Raw genomic sequence first — 17347 nt, 5'->3', positions numbered from 1 at the left:
TCAGTGAGAGGGGAAGTTATCAAAAGCCTCCTAAAAGGGCACACATCCTCCAGTGGTTCTCTTTTGCTTTGGCTTCATATTTGGTTTGAGGATACATTGTTGCCTTGCCAACAGAGCTTGTTCTCATACTTTGTTTCACTTTAGGAACTGATGTTTATAAGCCTTTGTTATAACTGGAATTCTAGGAGACACTTACGCCAATAAAATATTTTATAATAATACTTTACAGTTCTTATCGGTGTGGAACCCTCAACTCCTACCATTATCTTACCGTATTCTATTGCAACTTTGTTCTGACATCCACATTTACAGCAGTAAAGTGTCAGTTATGGTCTGATTTCCATAAGTACAGTTGGTCTGTGTGTTTAGTCTCACCTTGAGGAAGCTCTTGGCAGCGGTGCGGCAAGCCTGGTAGTACTCCTGGTAGTTCATGGTCTTCATCTGTTCTCCCTCCTTCCAGCCCAGGGCGGTGTAGCTGCCAAACCTCTCCACTGCAGTTTTAAACATCCGGTCTACAGTGAGTGGGGGCTCAGCTGCAAAGCCCAACTCCCCCATCCGCAGCTTCACCTCCCCGTCACCCCTGGACGTCCACCGCTCTGGCTCAGCCATCGCCAGGGACAGGGAGTCTGGTCGCTGGGCACTCACTGAGGGAGAGAGGAGAGGGGTTTAGTGTTTTTCCCAAGGCAAATCAACTGAGAAGGCGAATGAAAGGCGTGTTTGATTTGAGAGCTTTGTCTAGACTCACATTTGATTGCACCTCAGAAAAGGTGGCTACTTGATCATAATGTAAGGATTTGAAAAAAAGCAAGGCTTGACATGAGCCTGTTTAGTCACTCAGATAAGGTGGTGACAGACAGTGTACTGTGTTGGATGCAAGAAACTACTTTACAAAATAATGCATTATTACCGAGATGCAGACACAAATGTGTGCTACCCCCTGCAATTGGCAGCTTAGCTGATTCAAGCCTTTCCCAAAATAAAACACTGCCCCATTTTAAGACATAAAAGCTCTTCACCTGACTCACTTTTCAAAGATGGCTAGAAAATGTACACGTTTTATGAGCACTCACAGCTTAGAGAGAACATTGGTGATGGGCATAAATGCCCAGTCTGCACATGCAGGCAAATCAATCTGTCAAACGGCTCCCAAACCCTATGAGGAAGTCCAACCAATCACTATGAATGGCGTGCCTGCTGCTTACACAGACAATCACAGAAATTAGCTTTAGGGACATGAGGGAGGCTGCTCTGACTTCTGGCCTTAAATCCCAGTAGCCGTTTGTCCTCGTGTTCCCTCCACTGTTGGTGTTGCTGCAGTGTTGGTGGAGAGCCAGAGGCAGTGGGTTGTGCTGACCCTGGCCTGGCCCCCAGTCTCTGCCAGTAAACACACACACACACACACACCAGGCCCAGTATGAGACGCCAATCTGACCAACACCAGACAAAACAAGGGAGGGCCAAACAGGGGATCCCAATAACCGCATTGGCAGCCCATACAGAGTCCAGGCACACTAGTAGGGACTAACAGGGCAGGAGACTGAACTGTGAACCTCTCAGAGCTAGTTAGATGGTCCTGTTCAATAATTCATTCTGTAAAAAAATATTATAGCCGGTTATTTTTAAATGGGGGCCCATTAGCCAGAAACTAGCCTCTGCAGAGTCGTCAACGGATATTCCGCTTTTGGATGTTAACAAGATGACGCACCATCTCAAATCCTCCTCCACATTTACTGGATTGGTTGAACATTGCAGGAGAGAACATTCTGACAGTTCACTTCTTGTAGGGGATCTACACTTAACAAAAATATGAACAAAACATGTAAAGTGTTGGTCCAATGTTTCATGAGCTGAAATAAATCCCAGAAATGTTCCACACTCACAAGCTAATTTCTCAAATTTTGTGAACAAATTTCTTTACATCCCTGTCAGTGATCACTTCTCCTTTGGCAAGATAATCCATCCACATGACAGGTGTGGCATCTCAAGAAGCTTAAAACAGCATGATCCTTACACATGTGCACCTTGTGCTGGGGACAATAAAAGGCCACTAAAATAAGCCGTTTTGCCACAACACCACAGACGTCTGGAGGGAGCGTGCAATTGGCATGCTGACTGCAGGAATGTCCATAAGAGCTGTTGCCAAATAACTGAATGTTAATTGCTCTACTATAAGCAGCCTCCAAAGTGGTTTTAGAGAATTTGGAAGCACATCCAACTGGTCTCACAACCGCAGACCACGTGTATGGTGTCAGGTAACCTCTCGCCCACACGACGTCTTTCGTTGTGAACAGAGTGCCCCATGGTGGAGGTGGGGTTATGGTATGGGCAGGCATAAGCTACGGCCAACTAACTTAATTGCATTTTATTGATGGCATTTTGAATACACAGATACCATGATGAGATCCTGGAGGCCCACTGTTGTGCCATTCATCCGCCGCCATCGCCTCATGTGTTCAGCATGATATTGCATGGCCCCATGTCGTAAGGACCTGTACACAATTCCTGGAATGCCATGCATACTCAGACATGTCACTCATTGTGCATGTTTGGGATGCTCTGGATCGACTTGTACACTACCGTTCAAACGTTTGGGGTAACCTAGGAATGTCCTTGTTTTAGAAAGAAAAGCTAATTTTTGTGTCCATGAAAATAACGTCAAATGGATCAAAAATACAATGTAAACATTCTTAATGTTGTAAATGACTATTGTAGCTGGAAAGGGCTGCTTTTTAATGGAATATCTACATAGGCGTACAAAGGCCCATTATCAGCAACTATCACCCCTTGTGATCCAATGGCACATTGTGTTAGCTAATCCAAGTTTATCATTTTAAAAGGCTAATTGAACATTAGAAAACCCTTTTGCAATTATGTTAGCACAGCTGAAAACTGCTTTTCTGATTAAAGAAGCACTAAAACTGTCTTTAGACTAGTTAAGTATCTGGAGCATGAAATTTTATTAGTCGCATGCGCCGAACACAACAGGTGTAGTAGACCTTACAGTGAAACGCTTACTTACGAGCCCCTAAACGACAGTGCAGTTTAAAAAAAATACGGATTAGAATGAGAGATAAAAGTAACAAGTAATTAAAGAGGAGCATTTGTGGGTTTGATTACTGTCTCAGATGGCCAGAAACAAATAACTTCCTTCTGAAACTCATCAGTCTATAATTGTTCTGAGAAATGAAGGCTATTCCATGCGAGAAATTGCCAAGAAACAGTCTTGTCATACGCTGTGTACTACTCCCTTCACAGAACAGCGCAAACTGTCTCTAACCAGAATAGAAAGAGTGGGAGGCCCCGTTGCACAACTGAGCAAGAGGACAAGAACATTAGTGTGTCTCGTTTGAGAAAGACGCCTCACAAGTCCTCAAATGGCAGCTTCATTAAATAGTACCTGCAAAACACCAGTCTCAACATACACAGTGAAGAGGCGACTCCAGCATACTGAGATGCAAAGAAAAAGCCATATCTCAGACTGGCCAACAAAAATATAAGACAGATGGGCAAAATAACAGACACTGGACAGAGGAAGACTGAAAAAAAGTGTTATGGACAGACAAATCTAAGTTTGAGGTGTTTGAAGAACATTCGTGAGACGAAAAAAAAAAAATGAAGATGCTGGAGGAGTGCTTGACGCCATCCGCCAAGCATGGTGGAGGCAATGTGATGGTCTGGGGGTGCTTTGGTGGTGGTAAAGTGGGAGATTTGTACAGGGTAAAAGGGATCTTGAAGAAGGAAGGCTATCACTCCATTTTGCAATGCCATACCCTGTGGATGGTGCTTAATTGGAGCCAATTTACTCCTACAACAGGACAATGATCCAAAGTATGCAAGAACTATTTAGGGAAGAAGCAGTCAGCTGGTATTCTGTCTATAATGGAGTGGCCAGCACAGTCACCGGATCGCAACCCTATTGAGCTGCTGTGGGAGCAGCTTGACCGTATGGTACGTAAGAAGTGCCCATCAAACCAATCCAACTTGTGGGAGGTGCTTCAGGAAGCATGGGGTGAAATCTCTTCAGGTTACCTCAACAAATTGACAACTAGAATGCTAAAGGTCTGCAAGGCTGTAATTGCTGCAAATGGAGGATTCTTTGACGAAAGCAAAGTTTGAAGGACACAATTATTTCAATTAAAAATCATTATTTATAACCATGTCAATGTCTTGACTATATTTCCTAATCATTTCATGTATGTTTTCATGGAAAACAAGGACATTTCTAAGTGACCTCACACTTTTGAATGGTAGTGTAGTGTATGACATCGTGTTCTAGTTCCCATCAACATCCAGCTTTGCACAGCCATTGAAGAAGAGTGGGACAACACTCCACAGGTCACAATCAACAACCTGAGCAATTCTGTGCGAAGGAGATGTGTCGCGCTGCATGATGCAAATGGTGGTCACAACAGATATTAACTGGTTCTGAGCCACACCTACATTTTTTTTTTATTTTTTTTTTAACAGTATCTGTGACCAACAGATACATATTTGTTTTCCCAGTCATGTGAAATCCATCAATCAGGGCCTAATTAATTTATTTCAATTGACTGATTTCCTTATATAAACTAAAAAAATCTTTAAAATGGTTGCATTTATATTTTTGTTCAGTATACATTACATGGCCAAAACACATCTCATTCCAAAATCATTGGACATTAATATGGCATTGGTTCCCCATTTGCTGCTACAGCCTCCACTCTTCTGGGAAGGCTTTCCACTAGATGTTGGAACATTGCGGCAGGCATTTGCTTCCATTCATGAGGTTGGGCACTGATGTTGGGTGATTAGGCCTTGCACGCAGTCGGCGGTCCAATTCATCCCAAAGGTGTTTGATGTGGTTGAGGTCAGGGCTCTGTGCAGGCCAGTCATGTTCTTCCACTCTGATCTTGACAAACCATTTCTGTATGGACCTCACTTTGTCATGCTGAAACAGGAAAAGGTCTTCCCCAAACTGTTGCCAAGAAGTTGGAAGCACAGAATTGTCTAGAATATCATTGTATGCTGTAGCGTTAATTTCCCCTTCACTAGAAATAAGGGGCCTAGCCCAAACCATTATTCCTCCTCCACCAAACTTTACAGTTGGCACTATGTATTCGGTTAGGTAACGTTCTCCTGGCATCCGCCAAACCCAGATTAGTCTGTTGGACTGCCAGATGGTGAAGCATGATTTATCACTCCAGAGAACGCGTTTCCAGTGCTCCAGAGTCCAATAGCAGCGAACTTTACACCACTCCAGCTGACACTTGGCATTGCGCATGGTGATCTTAGGCTTGTGTGCGACTGCACGGCCATGGAGACCCATTTCATGAAGCTCCTGATGAGTTATTGTGCTGACGTTACTTCCAGAGGCAGTTTGGAAATCAGTAGTGAGTGTTGCAACAGAGGACAGATTTACGCCCTTCAGCACTCGGCGACTGGAAAGGTGGCATCATATGACTGTACCACATTGAAAGTCTGAGCTCTTCAGTAGGGACCATTCTACTGCCAATGTTTGTCTATGGCGATTGCATGGCTGTGTGCTCGATTTTACACACCTGTTAGCAACGGGTGTGGCTGAAATAGCTGAATCCACTCATTTGAAGGGGTGTCCACATATATGAAACACTGCATTGCCTAAAGTATTTATTAAACGCCTGCTACGCTAGGTTAGCCAGAGAAACAGAAGCTATAACTCACCTAGTACTATTAGCATTTTGGTCTTAATAAAAACAATTGAAAGGTCACCATGACAAGACTGGAACTATAGATAATCCCTGCCAATATTTTGAAGCCTTTCAAAGCATAAAACCGAAATAGCAACAGAGAAGCATAGGATCATTTGGCCTGTTGTTAGGCTGACCATAGAGCGCTGTGTTGCTGTGTTGTCTACAGCACAGAGCTGTGGGTGGAACCTTCTGGAAGTTCAGTGGGGACTGTTTATGACCAAATACTTTTTTAGTCAATAGCCACGCATGGCCATGGTACCAGCCTCAGCCAGATCCTCATGATACTGCTGTACTGCACTTTGGGTGGATGGAAGAGAATGCCCCACTGATTTAAGAGCAACAGAGTGTTTACTGACCAACTGACCAATCTCAACACTATGAAATGTGAATTTATTTATTCATTTGAAGTTTGTGAACACCTTCAGGATGGTGTTTTCTAAATGCCAGAGTACACCTAATAAATATAGTTTTCATACTTAGGGCATTAGGAATGTTGATGACTGAATGTTCTTGGCCAGAGACAGGAAAGGGAAGTTTGGGACCCCACTTCCCTTTGGCCCATTTCCTCAAAATTCAAAAAGGGGACAATTAATTTGGTCAACCTCAAAATCAATGTACTGGTATACCTTCTGTACCTAAGTGCCAACCTCAAGAGTGTGTGTGAACCAGTTTGTGTACGCGCTAACAGTTGTAAGCCAGTTTCCTACATTTTTGTGTCCTTTCTAAAATGTTCTCCTTGTGGCGTTTGCCATGTAAATGTGTGTAATTAATATATATATATATATATATATATATATATATATGCACTCACCAGTCTCTGTGTGTGTGGGCTGTTCAGTAAGGATGTCTGTGAGGTTGTTGGTTAGCTCAGTGTTGGCCCCAATCTCCTCTTCCCGCTCACTGGCTGACTCACTGAGGGGAAAGACATTATAAACAATGTTAAGTGGATTCCCAGTCCTGTCCTACTGTATTCCACTGTCATGTCTAAAGATGGAGGAAGCTTTTCAGTGTCAGAAGATAAAGGTGCATACTGCTGTAATGCTATGCGGTTGTCAGCCAACATAACACGTAACTTATTTGAAAATGTATTACATTTAAAAATTCTCTTAACATTTGCCATTATTAGTTATAGCAATGAATTTGTATCCGCTCTCGGACTCTCGGCATATTTTCCGCCATTTTCTTCATATCTGAAAAGTTATGAAGCCACGCCCATTTTCTGAAGAATTATATTATGGGACCTAAAAGCACATAAATCGTGTCCACTGCATGTATACTTCGTATTTTGGAGAATTTAGTACGTCATCCGGGAACTTTTGGCATACTAACTATGACCAACAAGCATACTTTATACTCAATTCACGTCACAAATAGTAGTCAGTGCAGTTAGTATGAGTATTCGAACACAGCATGGGTCTTGTTAACTGACAGCAAATTGTTTACAATGTTGACATGGCAAAGTGTAAGGATTGTGCCCTGTCATCTTTGTGTGATGAAGTAGGTCAAATATCTCTAAGAAGTTATTTGATGTGGGGGTGTTAAGACAGTGACAGGGTGCAGGTCATCGTTTCCTATCAGATCGCATCATTCCCGTGTGACGAGAGCCTTTCGATCAAGTCCAAACAAGAGTCACGCAATTGGACCAGATATTGGTTTCAGTCTAGGTACGTACTTGGCTATGAAATCCACAGCGACGTCATCCAGTGAGGCGACGCTGTCCCCGGTGCCACAGGATGACTGCGGGTAGCTGACTTCCCTGGGGCGGTCCATGGCTGTGGACATGGCAGTAGGCTCACACACAGTCACTGCAAGGGGGGGAAATTAAGATAGGGGACAGGGTAAGACACAGCATATGACTCATTCACACATGACCCACACACAAATCTCAGGGACCGAGTTTCCCCAGCTGTAATTGTCTGAAGTTGTCAGGCTTCGAGAGAGTGACAAAATGAGCATTAGTCCTTCCTTAGAGCAGGGGTTCCTAAACTTTTTCACTCAGGCCCCCCAACCAGCATTGGGGAACATCCCACACCCAGTCTATTTCCATGGACACAAGCACCGTCCATGACAAACTGTTCACACCCCTCTTGTTGGTGGAGAGAAAAATGTAGCAGGTTTAAAGCACATTTCCTGCAATTCTACACATTGTCATTTGGTGCAGCGAATTTTGCTGAAGGCATAAAGGCTTGCGGTCCTCTTTTTTTTCATCCTGTGTTGCGCTGTTGGCGGTAGGTGCACTTGATTCAGAAGCTCTGCGCGCCGGTTGGCAAAGTGTTCCCATTTTTAACCATTTTATTTGTCTGAAAAGACAATTCCGCCTACCCGGCGGACCGGAAGATCTCTGGCTAAAATCGAGTACGCCTACTGCGCTGGCCAATCGTATAGCTCAAATAACCATGCCTACCTACAGCTTCCACAACCTCGGCCACAGCAAAGTTCGATACTAGACTACGTGAGATTTCATAACTTTTAAAACCATGACCAGAGAGACTGTCAAAGAATACAGCAGAGATTATGTTTTTATGAGTTCATGTCTAAGTTTAATTCAGCATTGTCAACACTATTACAAAACATGGTTCTCTGTACTTCCAATCGCGCTGCAGTTGCAATGAATGAGTAGCCAAGTGTATCGATAGCCCTGCATTTTTATTATTAGCAGCTCGTCATGTCTATTTTAATAGAGGAATATTTAACTTTCTCTGGTCATACCAACAACATTCACCCCCCCCCCAGAGGCAGATGCGGTGCGACTCGAGTTTCGCCATCCGGTCGAAGACTGTGTCCCCTCTCTGGTCAGCCGCACCAGAGGAAAGAGCAGGGACCGTGAGTGGCGGACCATCTCTGCTGCACTCGCTCTCCCTCTGCTGAGACTAATGCAGTCTTCAAAACAACTGGAAACCCTGAAATGTCAGACTTCCGACTTTTGAACGGTCATCCAACTCGGAAACTTGGGCATCTTTCTAGAGCTCCGACTTTCCGACCTGAAGTCCACTGACTTCATAATTTGACTTAGATTGTCAAGAGTTCAGTTATTTTGAAAGTACCATGACCATTTTAATTTATGCTCAGCTATGCCTCGAAATGTGCCACACCAACTTGTCTATTTTGTCATCAAAGCTTGAGTTTTGAAATAGAATAGGGTCCGAGAAGAACAATATTGGCAGGCCAGGCATATAGCCAATATGCTGTGATAATGTATTTGGCCTACTGCACTTACCTCATTCCTACAGAACTGTTTTTAAATCAGGTTCATGTAAAAAAATAAAAAAAATAAGCAAAACATGACTTAAAATGCATGTGCAGTGGTTCTCTGCTTGCTTTTTGACTGCCAAAGTGATCTTAGGTCAGAAAAGGTTGGTGATCACTGCTTTAACGTATGCAATGACTGACATGACAAGAGGAAAACTGATGACACAATTTGAAATTGTACCCTTGTGCAATTTTGCACGCGCCACAGTTTGGAAACCACTGCCTTAGAATAGAACCCGCTGTAGCATGTGACTGCCAAACGGCTCACAAGGCTCCCACCACTGTGCTGCGTGTCACAGGGTCATGCTCTGGTCTCTGGATAAACATTACACACGGTCTCAGAGTCATTACACTGCTTGGAGATCACTCAGAAAAGCTAAATAGTTTATCACCAAATGCTTTTATGGACATCTTTTAAGTACGGTATTTTACAACAGTAAGTGTCGACAGAATTCAAATGGGTACTGATCCAAGAGACAGACAACAGGTGCCACTACAAAAACAGCTACTGTAGACGGAACTGTGTTTTTTAATTTTTTTTATACTTTCAGCCAAAACAAATGATACCCTGATGAAGACAGCTTGTTTGTCAACATTGATTATTAGGTTATGAAATTATTGCATTTGAGCTCCTTGAGTGTGCGGCTCTCCTTTTCTTTTAAGTGTTCTACTCCACTAGCCAGCACCTCGCCTAAACAGGTGTGGGTTTCTCGCCTCCAGATTAGCCAAAACAAATTAACCATGTTTATTCAATGTGGTCCTTTCCTAAAATCAGTAGAAGCCTCAATTAACATTTAGGCCTAATCGTGTTATGAAACCCCCTTTCAGAGATATAAAGTAATGTGAACACATGACGACAGCGGGACAGCAGAGGTTGCAGAAGATGGACTCATTTGGCTGGCTTGTTCATCCTCTGGTTATTGAAATTCAATGGCTCCATCTGTGTGAAAGAGACTCAAACAGAGCACAGTTTGGCCCCGTTGATGATCCGTTTGTTCCATTGTGGGAAGTAACGCAAGAGGGGGAGAGCTGAGCAGAGCGCACGTCCCATTTCTGTAACCAACACGGTACAGGAAACACGTCAGCGCTGTAGAACAATAACCACGTAACCCCGGGCCACTCTCCATTATCGACTCTGTCCCCTTGTTGGAGAGCCAACACCGGCTGAGGTCCTGTTTATCTAGGACTGGCTCTGTGCATTAAACACATACAAGCTGAGTACAATTAAGCAGGAGGAAAGAAAACCTCCATGGGGAGATCACAAAGCAGAAACATTCTCCTGAGCCAGGGTGCAGCAAACCCTTAAAGCCCAGACAATTTCATAACCTGGTGTTGAGTGGTTGGTTGTACATTTTTTGAGATTGGTTTTAGTTACATTTGTACCTATGTGATTCATGGTTTATGGGATGTAGCTCAGCAGATCGATAGATTCTACCTCCCCGTTCCCTCTGACACTGTCGTTAACCTTGACAGACTTCAGCACATTACCCATTCCTGCAGAGCCTGGCTCAGCCAAGGAGGCAAATGCCATGGAGTGAGCTCACCGCTTGCACCCGACACAACCCCTACAATAGCTGCCATTGTACTCTTTTTCCTTCCACCAGTAACAGAGCAGCTGCAGATTCCCCATGGTCACACACTCAGACACAGCTGTGGCCAGGGTTCACGTTGCATGGCTGTAATGGATTATAGTGTGGGAGTTGTGTTGTGGTCCTTCGGAGGTTGGGAGGGGGTCGACATGCCTGCATTGAGCCCTCTGTCTGGGATGAGCCCCTTTGGCTGGATCTCCAGCCTCAATGTTATCGGCATGTGTCTGCCACAACAGGGGTGGGTGCTAGGGCTGCACAATTATCCATATTGCATGGGGCTACAATATTTGAAACACCACTGTCTTTTTTAACTTTGAATGTATTGCTCAAGTTCTCGTTTGGCCACTTCTCAAATCACACATTTACTCTGCAATACATGCGTTGACCAAACAAGAACCTAAAAGCTTTCCACTTTGCTTCCACGTTTTCTATATTATACTATTCATGTGTAACTTGCTCTCTGCAAAACACTAGTTAGTTGGTCTAAGCAAGTTGTAAATGTGCATTAAAAATAATTGTATTAGCGCCTAATGCTAATTTCTAGCTAGCACTGAGATAGAAAACGTTTCCTAGCAAGGTTTGCCCTATAATACAGGCCGTTACCAGTGGTGGAGTATATCAGCATTGTTTGTGCAAATCAAATTTTATTTGTCACATACACATGGTCAGCAGATGTTAATGCGAGTGTAGAGAAATGCTTGTTCTTCTAGTTCCGACCATGCAGTAATATCTAACAAGTAATCTAACAAAATAGCTCGTTCTTGAGAAGAAAAGGCAAAGAATATTCTAAAATCTGTCTGAATGTACCCATCTACACTGCTCAAAAAAATTAAGGGAACACTTAAACAACACAATGTAACTCCAAGTCAATCACACTTCTGTGAAATCAAACTGTCCACTTAGGAAGCAACACTGATTGACAATAKATTTCACATGCTGTTGTGCAAATGGAATAGACAACAGATGGAAATTATAGGCAATTAGCAGGACACCCCCAATAAAGGAGTGGTTCTGCAGGTGGTGACCACAGACCACTTCTCAGTTCCTATGCTTCCTGGCTGATGTTTTGGTCACTTTTGAATGCTGGCGGTGCTTTCACTCTAGTGGTAGCATGAGACGGAGTCTACAACCCACACAAGTGGCTCAGGTAGTGCAGCTCATCCAGGATGGCACATCAATGCGAGCTGTGGCAAGAAGGTTTGTTGCTGTCAGCGTAGTGTCCAGAGCATGGAGGCGCTACCAGGAGACAGGCCAGTACATCAGGAGACGTGGAGGAGGCCGTAGGAGGGCAACAACCCAGCAGCAGGACCMCTACCTCCGCCTTTGTGCAAGGCGGAGCACTGCCAGAGCCCTGCAAAATGACCTCCAGCAGGCCACAAATGTGCATGTGTCTGCTCAAACGGTCAGAAACAGACTCCATGAGGGTGGTATGAGGGCCCGACGTCCACAGGTGGGGGTTGTGCTTACAGCCCAACACCGTGCAGGAKGTTTGGCATTTGCCAGAGAACACCAAGATTGGCAAATTTGCCACTGGCGCCCTGTGCTCTTCACAGATGAAAGCAGGTTCACACGGAGCACATGTGACAGACGTGACAGTCTGGAGACGCTGTGGAGAACGTTCTGCTGCCTGCAACATCCTCCAGCATGACCGGTTTGGCGGTGGGTCAGTCATGGTGTGGGGTGGCATTTCTTTGGGGGGCCGCTCAGCCCTCCATGGGCTCGCCAGAGGTAGCCTGACTGCCATTAGGTACCGAGATGAGCTCCTCAGACCCCTTGTGAGACCATATGCTGGTGCGGTTGGCCCTGGGTTCCTCCTAATGCAAGACAATGCTAGACCTCATGTGGCTGGAGTGTGTCAGCAGTTCCTGCAAGAGGAAGGCATTGATGCTATGGACTGGCCCGCCCGTTCCCCAGACCTGAATCCAATTGAGCACATCTGGGACATCATGTCTCGCTCCATCCACCAACGCCACGTTCCACCACAGACTGTCCAGGAGTTGGCGGATGCTTTAGTCCAGGTCTGGGAGGAGATCCCTCAGGAGACCATCCGCCACCTCATCAGGAGCATGCCCAGGCGTTGTAGGGAGGTCATACAGGCACGTGGAGGCCACACGCACTACTGAGCCTCATTTTGACTTGTTTTAAGGACATTACATCAAAGTTGGATCAGCCTGTAGTGTGGTTTTCCACTTTAATTTTGAGTGTGACTCCAAATCCAGACCTCCATGGGTTGATAAATTTGATTTCCATTGATAATTTGTGTGATTTTGTTGTCAGCACATTCAACTATGTAAAGAAAAAAGTATTTAATAAGAATATTTCATTCATTCAGATCTAGGATGTGTTATTTTAGTGTTCCCTTTATTTTTTTGAGCAGTGTATTTAAATCCAAATCAGGGTCCCATGGGAAACACTGACCAACACTTTGGTTACTATTGTCACAACCATCTCCTCCCTTACTTTTCCATTCATCGTCATGGCAAACAAAACTGCATTCAAAGTGCCCACTCTATTCCAACCATAACATTTTTACTATTCCCTTTCTATGATTACGACAGTTCACTCAAGCATTGTGAACTATAATCGCAAGTAAAACCGTAATATTTGCTACAAAAATTGTGATTACATTTTTTGCCCATATTGTGCAGTCCTACAGATCAGAAAAAGCTTGCTCACACGCCCCAACTATTTAACAAGAGAAGAGGTAGATGGCATCCACCATTCTGAATTCTGCCTTTGGGATGATCCTCAGGCTGGAATGAGTGTTCCATTCCTCACCCACTCTTGTGATGTCACGTGACTTGACAAGTCTCACGCAGCAGCCCTATTAGACCAATTTATGTTCGGATGTGACGGAGCTAGTGTCACGTGCAATGATAGTTTGTTTCTCATCCCCACCAGCTGTCGACCAAGGCTGTGTATTATTTACCTTCACAATCTGAAGACCAATACAAGACCAGGGGAAAAATAAATTGAGGCACTTCCTCGTTGCATGATAGAAACCCATTTCCTTCTGTCCTGTTGATTTAGCCCTAACTAATGAAACTACACTGCTGTTAGGTGAGGTTTGTGGTCCTCAATTTGAATGGGTGGGTCACCACCCGACCCAAAAGGAGCAGTTCATTACAATGCCTGAATGATGTTGCTCAACCCTGCTGATGACCTGCCAGGGAGATTCCCTCAATGCTCACTAGGTACGGCTCAGAAGGATTTAGCATTGGGCTAGGGCTGTAGAATTAATCGAAATTACATCAGAATCGCAATATTAACGTGTGCAATATCCATATCACAAAAGATCTATATTGAATGCAATATTTTGAAACGCAGTCAGTTTTCATAGTTTACTTTGTTCTCTCCTCTTGGGGCTGATTCCCCCCCCCCCCCCCCCACACAGCCCTCCTTGCTGTTAGATTCACTAACACTAACATGCTGTTCTGTTAGGTCAAATGCAGTCAACAGACTGTTACAAACAATGCTGCTTTCCACTTTGCTTCTTAATATAAATCATTGTATTTATATGATTCCAACAGTTCACCCAACTGTTTATACCCATATTGCATGTCAAATCACAATATTTGGTAAAAGAAAGAAATCACAATTACATTTTGCCCATATCGTGCAGACATACATTGCACACAGTTTCCTCACAATAGCAAATGACTGCCTCGTTGCAGTCAATTCGGAGAGGTTTAGGTCCCAAACAGTATGTCCAGTACACAACTGCCACATGATGTCCATTCAAAAACTGATTGCAACCAAACACCTGTCTCTTATACACATCTAGATGTGTATAAGAGACAGACCATAGACTGTTTGACTGATTTGAGTAGAGGCCTTTCTTGAAAAAGCCACATCAAATATTTTAACATTAACATTTAACATTTAAGTCATTTAGCAGACGCTCTTATCCAGAGCGACTTACAAATTGGTGCATTCACCTTATGACATCCAGTGGAACAGCCACTTTACAATAGTGCATCTAAATCTTTTAAGGGGGGGGGGGGGGTGAGAAGGATTACTTTATCCAATATATTTTCAGAAACCAGCATTTACTACAACAAATCCTCCCCAAAACTGGGCATCTCCAAAACCAAGCAGGGTTTCCCAACACACAACAAGCCCTCTCCCCACCCACACAGCACTTAAATACCCAACATTTTAGAGAATTTCAGATGCAAAGAAAGCACTTGCTACATTATTCAAATCCCTCGCCTTTCCTTCTCTCGCTCCGCCTGCCTCTCCTAGATGGCCAGCTCACCCTTCTGCCTGGACCTGTTTCCAAGGCTGCTCCAACACTGGGGGTGAATCAAGTTTCCATCAATCCATCCACCCAACTGCTGTTTCTGGCAGCAGCAGCCTAGCGAGGAGTCCCAGTAATGCTGGGGTTTCTTTCTTTCTGCCTCGCCCTACCCTGTCCTATTAGCTCTACATGTAGGGTTGGATGCTCCATCCCAGCCAGCAAGCAGGCACACATACCTGCTGACTACATGGGCTAGTGAGGTGGATGAACCAGTACCACATATCAGCCTTCATAGCTGTAGTATATAAATTGTTTTGAACTCAATAACGTAATATTAATCTACGAACTAAACCATACGAAGGACAATTCAAACTAACAGAGGGACTCAAATGTAAATACTGATGGTACACAGAAACCATCAGTCACACCTTTAAAGAGCCCAATGACGCTAGAGAAATGCCTTCCCATAAGCCAAAACCAGAAGATTATTGATATAAAGATAAAAAGCGTCAATTGACATAAGCAGTTGCCTGTCAGATTTAAGTGAAAGGGCTGAACATCTCATTCCAAATCATGTAGAAGGACTTACAGTGCATCCTAGTAGGCAAACTTCAGATTTCTTGTTTCAGTTCTGGTTGCCGGTTCTCTGGACTGCGTAAGCGTGCTTTGTATTCTGTCAGCCACTAGACACAAAATATGCTGGCCACTCAGTCTCCTCTGTAACACATCATTAATTTTCAAACTCTGAGTTTGTCCCTCCTCCAAAACCCCACCCTCTCAGCACTAGCTTCTTTCCTGCAGACATCCTTACACACTTCCCCCACTAGTATTCCAACACTACAGCCCATCTCATTGGCTGAAAGTGCTCACACCACAAGACTCGTCCCACATATAAGGTCACATCAGCCAAATGAATGCAAGGGGGAGGGGAATGGGTCTGCAGTCGGTTAAATTCCCTTTCCTCTCGCTTCTCTTGGATGATGCTGTGAGCGCCTCCCCCCCACACACACACACAATGCAGATATGACGGCGTGGGTTACTACAGGACAAGGAAGGGGGATTAATCTGGTTATCAGGCCAGGTTGCTATAGAGATCCAGCAGCTATGCTAGCTGAGCTATGACTTTCCAGAGACTAAATGGATAATTTTTACTTGATTTATTTCACCTTTATTTAACCAGGTAGGCAAGGTTAAGAACAAGTTCTCATTTACAACTGCGACCTGGCAAAGATGAAGCAAAGCATTACGACAAAAACAACAGAGTTACAAACAAACGTACAGTCAATAACACAATAGAACAATCTATGTAGTGTGTGCAAATATAGAAGAGTAGGGAGGTAAGGCAATAAATAGGCCATAGAGGCGAAATAATTACAATTTAGCATTAACACTGGAGTTATAGATATGCAAGTAGAGATACTGGGGTGCAAAAGAGCAAGAGGATAAATAAAAATATGGGGAGGGGGTAGTTGGGTGTGCTATTTACAGATTGGCTGTGTACAGGTACAGTGATCGGTAAGCTGCTCTAACAGCTGATGCTTAAAGTTAGAGAGGGAGATAAGTCTCCATCTTCAGTGATTTTTGCAATTCGTTCCAGTCATTGGCAGCAGAGAACTGGAAGGAAAGGCGGCCAAAGGAAGTGTTGGCTTTGGGGATGACCAGTGAAATATACCTGCTGGAGCGCGTGTTACGAGTGGGTGTTGCGATGGTGATCAGTGAGCTGAGATAAGGCAGGGCTTACCTAGCAAAAACGTATGACCTGGAGCCAGAGGGTTTGGCGATGAGTATGAAGCGAGGGCCAGCCAACGAGAGCATACAGGTCGCAGTGGTGGGTAGTATATGGGGCTTTGGTGACAAAACGGATGGCACGGTGACAGACTACATCCAGTTTGCTGAGTAGAGTGTTGAGGCTATTTTGTAGATGACGTCACTGAAGTGAAGGATCGGTAGGACAGTCAGTTTTACGAGGATGTGTTTGGCAGCATAAGTGAAGGAGTCTGTTGCGAAATAGGAAGCCGATTCTAGATTTAATTTTGGATTGGAGATGCTTAATGTGAGTCTGGAAGGAGAGTTTACAGTCTAACCAGACACCTAGGTATTTGTAGTTGTCCACATATTCTAAGTAAGAACCGTACAGAGTAGTGATGCTAGTCGGACGGGCAGCAATTGATTTAAGAGCATGCATTTAGTTGACCAGCATTTTAAGTCGGTTGGAGGCCACGGAAGGAGTGTTGGATGGCAATGAAGCTTATTTGGAGGTTTGTTAAGTGTCCAAAAATAGGCCAGATGTATAAAGAATGGTGTAGTCTGCGTAGAGGTGGATCAGAGAATCACCAGCAGCAAGAGCGACATCATTGATATATACAGAGAAAAGAGTCAGAGAATTGAACCCCGTGGGACCCCCATAGAGACTGCCAGAGGTCCGTACAACAGGCCCTCCGATTTAACACACTGAACTCTAAGAAGTAGTTGGTGACCAAATAACATTGCCAGGAGGACATCCTTATCCTGCTGACCTAAACTCAGCAAAAAAAGAAAAACATTCCTTTTTCAGGACCCCG

General features: G+C 44.2%; 1 protein-coding gene across 3 annotated transcripts in view; it reads right to left on the bottom strand.

Moving 5' to 3' along the window:
- The window catches only part of LOC111972157 (long-chain-fatty-acid--CoA ligase ACSBG2), a 49628-nt gene that overhangs the window by 17715 nt on the left and 14566 nt on the right, over window positions 1-17347 (bottom strand). For 2 of the 3 annotated variants that reach the window (XM_023999040.2, XM_070446134.1), the window contains exons 2-4: window positions 7381-7513; window positions 6520-6620; window positions 376-644 (exon numbers count right to left, since the gene is read on the bottom strand). In XM_023999040.2, the coding sequence (XP_023854808.1) occupies window positions 376-644; window positions 6520-6620; window positions 7381-7490 (480 nt within the window). In that variant the 5' untranslated portion in view covers window positions 7491-7513. Of the gene's footprint in view, window positions 1-375; window positions 645-6519; window positions 6621-7380; window positions 7514-15375; window positions 15520-17347 lie in introns of those variants that run through there. The other variant, XM_023999039.1, reaches the window with a different exon arrangement.

This window comes from Salvelinus sp. IW2-2015, linkage group LG13 (genome assembly GCF_002910315.2).
Source record: "Salvelinus sp. IW2-2015 linkage group LG13, ASM291031v2, whole genome shotgun sequence".
Lineage (NCBI taxonomy): Eukaryota > Metazoa > Chordata > Actinopteri > Salmoniformes > Salmonidae > Salvelinus > Salvelinus sp. IW2-2015.
Note: the sequence above shows the minus strand (reverse complement) of the source record. Positions and strands in the feature narration are given on the sequence as shown.